This window comes from Megascapheus bottae, chromosome 1, assembly GCF_031878675.1.
Source record: "Megascapheus bottae isolate mThoBot1 chromosome 1, mThoBot2.hap1, whole genome shotgun sequence".
Taxonomy (NCBI): domain Eukaryota; kingdom Metazoa; phylum Chordata; class Mammalia; order Rodentia; family Geomyidae; genus Megascapheus; species Megascapheus bottae.
In genome coordinates, this window is record NC_143509.1 from 30,133,703 (window position 1) to 30,143,509 (window position 9,807).

General features: G+C 39.7%; 1 protein-coding gene across 1 annotated transcript; it reads right to left on the reverse strand.

The window, feature by feature from the left end:
• Positions 1 to 488: 488 nt before the first annotated feature.
• Positions 489 to 9,541, reverse strand: LOC150068777 (vomeronasal type-2 receptor 116-like). The gene is made up of 8 exons (XM_090329105.1): positions 9,425 to 9,541; positions 9,099 to 9,268; positions 8,565 to 8,600; positions 6,786 to 7,074; positions 5,047 to 5,850; positions 3,933 to 4,160; positions 2,357 to 2,480; positions 489 to 1,411 (listed from the first exon to the last, which is right to left on the reverse strand). Exons 1-8 carry the CDS (start codon positions 9,539 to 9,541, stop codon positions 489 to 491), a joined length of 2,691 nt encoding a protein of 896 aa, XP_090185231.1.
• Between the last annotated feature and the right edge of the window lie 266 nt (positions 9,542 to 9,807).

Below are 9,807 nucleotides of genomic sequence, written 5' to 3' on the forward strand. Positions count from 1 at the left end.
GGTACCCTTGTACTTTACTTTTGACCTTGGTTCTGTTATTTGGGTGTCAACAACTTCCCTAAAAGTGCCAGTATGTTAAATTCTAACATCAAGATCTCAAAATGTGTTACTGATCTTTAATCATTTTTTTTGGTCTCTATGTGTACAACAGTATTTTAATTAAGAATTACAGAGATAAAAAATGAGAAATAGACTTACTCATTGAAATAAATATTCCACAATACAAACTAATATAACAATGGAAAATTCCTGTAGATTTAAACCAGACATTCTGTATACAAATTTATAAGAAAGCTAATTTCTCCTACTATGTCATTATTTTCTGCCAGTCCTAGACTTGGGCTCAGGGCCTGTGCACTGCCCTTGGGCTTTCTCAAGGCTAGAGCACTACGATCTAAGCCTCAGCACCATTTCCGGCTTTTTTCTATGTATATGTTACGGAGAAATCGAACCCGGGTCTTCGTGCATGCTAGGCAAGCATTCTACCACTAGGCCAAACTGCTGGCTATACTATGTCTTTTGTCTCTGAAGTCACACAGATAATTGCTACTGGGCTTAAATGTAATGATATAACACTTTGGGGCAAAAATGCAGCCCAGGAGGCCTGCCCCAGAGGCCAAGATGGAGAAGACCTCCACAGCCACCATCACCTTCCCCTTGGCACTGTGGTAGACAGGCAGGAAGGTGAGCCACACACTGCAGAACACCAGCATGCTGAAGGTCAGGAACTTGGCCTCATTGAAGGTGTCAGGCAGGTTCCTGGCCAGGAAAGCCACCGTGAAGCTGGCCAGGGCCAGGGAGCCCAGGTATCCCAGGACACAGTAGAAGGCAGTGAGGGAGCCCTTGTTGCACAGGATGATGATGTGGCCATGTTCAGAGTGTGCATCTGTGTCCACAAAGGGAGGAGAGCTTCCCAGCCAGAGGCCACACAGACTCACCTGGATGAGGGTGCAGATGGGGATGAGGAGGTTAGGAGCCCCAGACACCAGCAGCCCCCTCATCCTCCTCCCTGGACAAGTGGCCTTGAAGGCCAGGACCACAGTCACCGTTTTGGCCAACACTGTGGAAACAACCACCGTGAACACAACTCCAAATGTGATCTGCTGCAGGATGCAGGTGGCTGTGTTGGGACGGCCAATAAAGAGCAAGGCACAGAGGAAACAGAAGATGAGGGAGATGAGCAGGATGTAGCTGAGAGCCCGGTTATTGGCCTTGACAATGGCAGTGTCTTGGTGTTTCACAAATAATCCAAGCACAGCAGCCGTGAGCATCGAGAAGCAAAGAGCCATGCAGGCCAGAGCCATGCCCAAGGGATCTCCAAAAGCCAGGAAACTTGCAGCTCTCAGGAGGCACTCATCTCTCTGTGTGTTGGCATATTGATGATCTGCACACCTCACACACTGCTCCATATCTGGAGAGAAGTGTAATCTGCCATTAATCAATATTGTGAACTTCATTTTCTTCAAAGAAATATGGAAAGTATTCATTTAGATATAATCCTGATACATCAGCATTTCCTATCATAAAAGCATTTTAGTTTATTTTCTAAACCATAAACACCTCCCACGTCAATATTCTATACTCAGGCTTTTGTTCAACTTCTTTTTCCTTTATTGACTAAAACTTAAATTGATAATGTCCCCTTTGGGCTTCCAATTAACAATTATTATCTACACATTTTCTCACATGTTCTCGTACATGTACTTTTCTGCTACCCAATGGAAATTTTGCATAATATAGCTCAGTTGTCTTGAACATATTAATTTTATCCCCTTGACACATATTTGAATTTTTCCATTAAATTTTTGTCCAATTCATTTTTGAAGCTCTCGAAACAAAAAACTAATCTCGGACACTCTAAGACATGCTCACTTCTTAAACTGAATCCATAAATCTGAGCACTTGCTATGTGGCATGAAAGGGTCTCAGCAACAAGAAATATAGAAGCAAGATTCATGTTTTCTATGTGGATAGAAAGTAACTTTCCATATGAACAATGTTCTTATAGGAATTCTGTTTCATGTTATGTTCAGGTTTACACATGTCTTTTTCATTATTGATATAAAAGGTTTGTGGAGCATAACCTTGCCTGCAATATACTAAAAATATTACTGAAATAGGTACTTTAGATACATGATGTAACGTATTTCAAAAAGCATTCCCATCACTAGACAATATGAACTTTTATCAGAGAGAAGGAAATCATTATGTACAAATTTTCATTGATTTGTTAGGATTAAGGAGAATAGAGTGAAATGAACCTACTACCTGATGAATGTAACTGTAACCCCTCTATAAGTTACCCTAACAATAAAGGGAAAAAAATGAAGAATTTTGCCGTAAGTCATGGATTTACCTGTCTCATTAGCAATCTCATTTTGTGGGCAAGGGGTACAATAAAAGCAACAGGCGACCTTTCCTTCCTGAGGAGATTTCCTGAATCCAGGACCACAACTCTTGCTGCAGACAGAATGAGGAGTCTGAGAAAAATCAGGGATGTGTCAGTAATTGTTCAGACTTACATAGCTAGCACTCCAAATATCTATCATTTGAAATAATAGGATTAGTAAATATAATGTGTTTGTTGTAGTTGTTGTTATTGTTGTTGTTTTGTGCTTCATATGACTTAAACTTTTTAGCTCAAGACTACAACCCTACCCCTGGCCCTGCGCGTTGTCCCTGAGCTCTTCAGCTAATGCTACCTCCCTACCCTTTAGCCAAGCCACACTTCATGTTTTCTAGAGGTTAACTGGAGATAAGAGTCTCTGGTCCTTTTATGCCTTTTATGCCCGAGCTGGCTTGGAACCTTGATCCTCACATCCCAGCCTCCTGAGTACCTAGGATTACAGTGTGTGCCACCGTGCCATGCAGTATAATGATTTTATGTAGCTAAGTGCAGTCAGTTAGATAAATTCTGTATAGAATACATATCCTGTGATTACCCTAGGCTTATGTAATACATCCTTCATTTCTATCCTGTTGAAATATTGAAGAGTATGGAATCTTTAAAATGTGGAAACTGAGGTCTGGGAGTTTCACTGAGTGGTTCAGTGCTTGCCTAGCATGGTCAAAGTCCTGGATCAACTCCTCCTGTACCAAATACATAGAAAAAAGTCAGAAATGGTGCTGTGGCTCAAGTGGTAGAGCTCTAGCCTTGAGAAAGCCCAAGGATCACGCTCAGGCCCTGGATTCAAGCCCCAGGACTGGCAAAATACAGGAAGAACAAAAAGTGGAAACTGATGGTGAGGAAGTAAGCCCTAGCGCACAACCCTATGTAATTTTCTCATATTCATGTTACTATCTGTTGTCACTACTCATGTGCGAAGTGGAGAAGAGCAAGGAGGAAGTCCTCCTTATTGTAGCATTGTGAGAACCCCAGGTCAGTTGTATCTTCCTCTTAGTTTTCCAGTGGCCATGAAGTGAGCATCTTCTCAAAGCTGCCTTCAATCTTTCCCATCCCCAAAAGTGCCTAAGTAGAGAGGTCAACTAAGCATTGAATAAACCTTCCATAGAAGGGAACAAAGTAAACCTTTCAAGCACCTAAAGGGATCTTCAGGTACTTTATCACAGTGTAGGAAATCTTCTGGAAAGACACAATTTACATTTTATGATGATATTATAATCAATATTTAGAAACATTTAATTTTTATTTCTTAGGGAAGTGACCATGACATACTATTGCTTTAGGTTTGCACTCTACTACTTGAGACACAGGTCTACTAGTAGATGTTTTTGTTCATAATTGGAGAAAAATGTCTCTCACAATTGTCCCTTTGATGTAACCTTAAACCATGATACTCAGATCTTGGCACTTTGGGTATCTTGGGAGATAGGAGAAAGTTGCTGAGAATCAGCCAGTTATAAATTTAAAGGAAAACTTCCACTTATATATACATATGCCTGTAAAATCATTATTTTTATATTCAACCCACCTCTGTAGTTGCTATGGCCCACTGTATCATCGCTTCAGATAGAGACAGTTGATTACCATGGAGAGCATATGGAGAAAACATTCCCACTTTCACCCCAAGTTCAAGACCATCTGGAAAATTCCAGATATTCAGAATGTCATACTCTGGCTCCAATTTCCTCGTCTCATCCAAAATCACTTGATCTCCAGCAGGACTGTAAAACTGGATGTTCTTCAGAAAAGGGTGCAGCTAAAAGAGATACGACATCTTCCAGTGAATTACATTTCAAACTTAAGACAGAAAGCCTGAACTAAAAAGCTTCTGATTGTCCTTAATTTCTAATTTCAAATTCAAGGATAGCTCAAATACCTAATGAAGTCTTCCAAAAGAAAATCTATGGAGAAGTAATCTTTTCGAAATCAGGTTACTCAGAAATGGACTACACGGCATATTCTTCAAAGATAAACCAATACCAGGTGAATGGCAGTACATAAGACAATTCTGAGTTGCCTATCTACAGCTTGACACAACCACTACTTTCATGAATGTCTATAGATTTAGCCTACTAAATTGTTAATACAGTTGAATGAAACTAGTTGCCATAGAAAGTATGTATAATGCTGTTTATCAGGTCATCATTTGATACTACTACAGAGACATGTAGGGAAAAGCTACATATGCAATTCAAAATCAATAACTATGAGCAAGTACAGATAATATTAACTAAACAAATTCAGAACGTGGGCATTGACAGCTCATACCTGTAATCTTAGCTATTCAGGAGGCTGATACTATTGTCTGTAGTACAGAGAAATACTCATAAAAAGTGCTGTCTGTAGTAGTAAAATACTAGACTTGAGCACAAAGAGTTCTAGAGACAGCACTCAGGCCCTGACTCAAGCCAAATGACTGGCAAAAAAAGAAATTTATATAAACATGGAATATATTTAAATTTTTTACTGGTCATTATTTTGTATGAGGGATATAATCACATATCTACAGTACCTCAAAGACATTTAAATAAAATCATTTGGGATTTGGAAAACCCCTAGAAATATTTAATTTCATAGAGTAAGACACCCTCTAGTAAACGCCTGTGCTCATGGTATGTGCCTTGTAAAATAGAACAAGTTACCTGTGCATGGAAAGGCACTGTCCCTTTTCTATTTCCAATTATTTGGACTTCTGTTTGATGAAGAAGCATCTTGTGGAGAGCCTGAGCCACTGCATATGCAGAGTTGTAGATATTGTGACTCTCTCTAGACATGCTCATGTCAAACATATGCCCAGGCAAAAATTCCAAGGAGGCATCAGGACAATTGTCCCATTTCGCACAGTCAGACTCAGAAGCTGAGCAATTAAAAGAGAGAAACCACAGCCAAGCAAGGAAAAAGTCCTCTGGGTATTTGGAAGGGTTAGCTGCCTTGACAAAACCTGTGAATCCAGAAACTTTTGCACGATGGTGTAAAAATATGAAAGGTACATGCAATGAGCCTAGCATGAAATATCTCCTTTTCATGGTTAAATCCCACTGTGAGTTCATGATACAAACTTTGCCTTTAACCAAAACTTGCTCAATACAAATCAATAAATCTAGTAGTGATTCATGATCACCATATATGATGAGGACATTTACTGAAGATTTATTGATCTCATTATAAACTGCCATCAATTGGAGCATTTGTGACAAGCCTTTGTTGGAGACCAGTAGCTCAAAAGCTACACAAAGTCTGTACTTGGTCATCTCTTCTTTCAGTTTAGGAAGAAACCACAAACCATTGTCATCTTGTGAAATCAACAGTCCCACCCAGTTCCAGCTGAAGTGAAGCAGTAAGGAGACCATGGCAGGGGCTATTGATGTGTCCTTTGGAGCCACCTGATAGAGAGTTGGAATCTTGTTATGGTCACTCACAGCAAGTTCAAAAGGGCCAAAGGTAAACTAAAACAAGAAAATTGGATTCTCCATGAATGAGATTACCATCCATCACAATCTCAGTCTTGAAGCCTAATAAGCATGAGTTAATATCGGTGAAAGATGATTGTTTTCAGTTTTTTAAAAAAAATCAAACTGATCTTTTATAGTTGTACAACAGAGCAACTTCTTGGTAAAGTGCCTCTTGATGTTTGCACACCGATTCCCCCCATATTTATCCACCTCAGCCACTCCCCAAGTTTCCTAGTTCCATTTTCACATGAGTGTGGGGTTTTATGTTGTTGTTCTCAAGCACCTGTTCCCTATATGTCTAAAGGTTTCCCTTAACATCTACCCTTTCCACACATGCTTCAGCATAGTGGTGTTCAATTTTTATACTATCTATAGATCTGAAAAGGTATTGGTTTTAGCCCTATTTTTTTCAACATAATAACATGCTCATGTGTGTACGTGTGAATGTGGGTGTTTGTGTATGTGTGCGAGAGTGCATGCCAGTCTAGGTGCATGAACTCAGGACCTCGTGTACTTGCTTGGCTTTCTCCCACCCAGCTGATATTTTTACTACTGGAGCCAGATATTCTCTACCTGCTTTTTTTCTGATTCATTAGAGAGAAGTTTGCTGAGTAGCTAGGATGAGAGGTAGAATCAACAGTACCCTCCTCAACATATCTTCACATTTGAAAGTCATTTTCCATTCCCTGATTTGTGATGAAGAAAATTAATGATAAGGTTTGAAACAAAAAATAATCCATTTGCATGACTAATCTTCCATCTGATTTTCCAAACAGTGAAAATACACATATCCCACTCTCCTTGAGTACATGCCATTGAGATCACAAAATTTGATAGGCCCTTATAATATTCATTCTTTTCCTATCCTTCTAACACCTAAAAGGACATCAAAATTAGACATTTTATATCTGTCCACCCTCATCCCTCACCTGTGGAAATCTGTAGAGTTCCAGCAGTGTTCCAATCTGGGCAGCCATTGATCCTAGAGGTCCTGTAAGCACTGCTATAGACTTGCTGTCTCTTCCACAGGAGTAGTTTGGGATTGTGTACTTCCCAAAGAGCCAAATGAAAGGATTTTTAAATGCTTCCCAAACTCTTGTGTAAACATCATAGACATCAAATCCGAGAGTGAAGTTATGTAAAAGATCAGGGTTTTTGTTGATCTCCTCAATAGCAAAAGCCAAGGCCAAAACAAACTGATAGTTCTTGAAGGAAAACCTGCATGGTGAACATAGAAAGTGAAGAGGAGCATTTCAAACCACTTTGATGATTTGAATACTAGCTTCTTTGCCAATAAAACTATTAAAACATTACTCTCATTTGGGGTAGAATGAGAGTGCAGTATCACACGCATGTGTACATAATTAGATACAGACATGAGAGGAATATGTCATGAATGTTTTTCGGCCTATGTAAGCCAAAAGAGTTTGCTTTAGCCCTAATACCCCATAAACTAAAAAAAGCTGCTGTCCATTAAATATGGACATGTTCTGTTTGCTTTATCTAGGACACCTAGTTCCACCTGTGTAATAATCATTCTCGTGTTTTGAGTTACCTGGTTTGTCTTATGAGTTTATATGGCAAAACAGGCTAACTAATGAATGTTCAATGTAAGAATAACTTTCAGAATCGAAGCTTTATTTAAGGAGACTCTATAGAAAACTCAGTTCCTAGACCTAATATATTGAACAAACTCTTCCAGAAATGCCAACCAGAAGAAGAGCTCAAACAGCAGGTGTGGAAATTTTATTCTTCTTTCTTCTTCTTTTTGTCTCTTTTTATAGTGGGGATCAAACCCAGGACATTGCACTTCCTAGGAAAGCACTTTGCTACTGGGATACATGCCAGCCCCTTTATTCTTTCTTCTGTAACAAAACTAAAGGGATGTAAGCAACTCCAAGGAGCTCATTATGGAGAGAACCTCCAACATGAGGCATGAAGAGAGCATTATAAGCAAACTATACAAATAACCCAGTCAAGGAAAAGATTATTTAACAATTTAACAAAAAATCAGTACTCCCAAAATAGTTAATCATTTCAGAGATCAGTACAATATAAATCAAAGCTACATTGAGTTACACATTAACGCAGACAAATATTGCAGTTTTGTTGATGGCATATAAAAGTTAGAGATTGGAGATTTCCCCAATCTCTACTAGCTACCTCTACTGGTGGCTTTTCTCTGTAATCCTAGCTGAACAGGAAGCTGAGAGACAAGGAGCCTGAGTCAATGCATTAAAATCCATGACACTTTTTAGCTCCAGTTAACCCACACAAAGCTGGCAGTGGAGCTATAACTTAAGTGATGGAGCATCGTCCTTGAGAGAAAAAGACAATTGAGAGTGTAAAGCAAGGCAATCACCAATGTCTTATGTGTGTAATCCTGACTACCTCAAAGACCTGAAAATGAGCAGAAGAAATTAGAGGAATGGGAGGGAAATATGATGTGGGACAGGATAAAAATGGTCACAAACAGAGTGAGTATAACCAAAGAATGTGGCATGCAGTATGGAACTACTGCATGAACCAACATACTTGGCAGAAGCAACATAATTTTTTAAAAATGAAAAAAATGGCTATAATATCAGTGGGTGTAGAGTCAAATTTCTTACCTACTGATGTCTAAGTGCAGACCTCTATTTATTTATAAGAAAGATTTAGTGGATAAATATTGCTATCGGGAATGAATGCCCTGTGTACAATTTCACTCTATCAGACAAGACTTTATTACCATGTCTGGGTAGCTCAGAAATAATCACCAGCTGAAACTATAATACTCAGTGTGTCTATATTAACACACGAACAAAAGGATAGAAATGTATTTTGGGAAATTAAGAGAATGGAAATTAGCTAAACATGGGTAATGGTGGAAGGAAATGTAGCCTTTTAGTACAGAATCCATCCAAGTGATTTAGGTAATTTATTAGAACCTCACGCCATTTTCTTTAGTGATCATGGAGATGGAGGAGATGCAGGGATGCTGAAGGAAAGTGAAGAACTTACTGACATGCAAAGGAGAAGCTACATGGCAGGAAATAAGCTCCTCTCCTACTAGCAGGCAGAAAATTCCTCAATAGTCCAAGCAAGAAAAAGGTCATGAAATTGAGCTTCCCTAGTGTGCTAGGGGTGGGAATGGACTGTAGAGGAGACAGAGAACAAGGATCTGTGCACCCAGAGTTCCTCCCCCATCCAACACCCTCAGAAGAACACAGCAAATGGGAATAAAATGATGAGTTACTTACGGCTTGAATTCTCCTTGCCCAGAAGCATCACTGTTTGTACCATCCATTCCCATAGCATAGGAAAAACTAGGGTAAAACCCACCTATCATCACATCTCCATCCATGTGTGCTTGGTGCCTCATTGCAGTAAAGCAGCTGGTGTCTGCCAAAGACCTGGCAGGGTTGAGAAGCTGGAGTAGAATAAAAGTTAAAATCAAAGGGCACATGCCTGGAACATCTGCCACGCTGAAATTCTGGCTTGAAGTGAGGTTTGCAGTGCTCAGTATATATATGTTCATATATATTTCTACATGGGCATACGTATCTTTTTATTGACTAGGACCTACACTGTGGCTCATATCATCACAGTCTCTCGTGAGTCCCCAGAAATCTTGTGTAAAACTTCCCTGGGGCTCTGCATCTGTGGCCAGGTATCCAGGAGAAAAACATGGGCTGGAAAACATGTTTGCCGGATCACCTTGTTCACGTCAGGTGCTGTGATTTTGTCCAAGACCACAGAGAGTGAGGCCCCAGAGAGGAAGTTATCTTGGATGTATTTTGTTCAGCATCTGTGTCAAGGAAGAATTTCCATGAAAGCCATTTGGGATGACACACTTGGGTTACCTCAAAGGTGCCATGTCATGTGCATGGGGAAATTTGTTCCTGTGAAATGTCAACCAAAGTTATGAGGGGATCATTACCAGAGTGGTGATTTACACACACAGTATCC

Excerpts from the sequence above, each read along its gene's own strand:
- LOC150068777 (XM_090329105.1), bottom strand. The coding sequence starts at position 9,541 with ATGTTTTCCAGCCCATGTTTTTCTCCTGGATACCTGGCCACAGATGCA. Across the intron at positions 8,601-9,098 it reads GGGCAAGGAGAATTCAAGCC|CTACCCAGACATGGTAATAA; the intron begins GTAAGTAACTCA and ends ATTATTTCTGAG. Across the intron at positions 4,161-5,046 it reads CAGTGCCTTTCCATGCACAG|CTGCACCCTTTTCTGAAGAA; the intron begins GTAACTTGTTCT and ends TATCTCTTTTAG.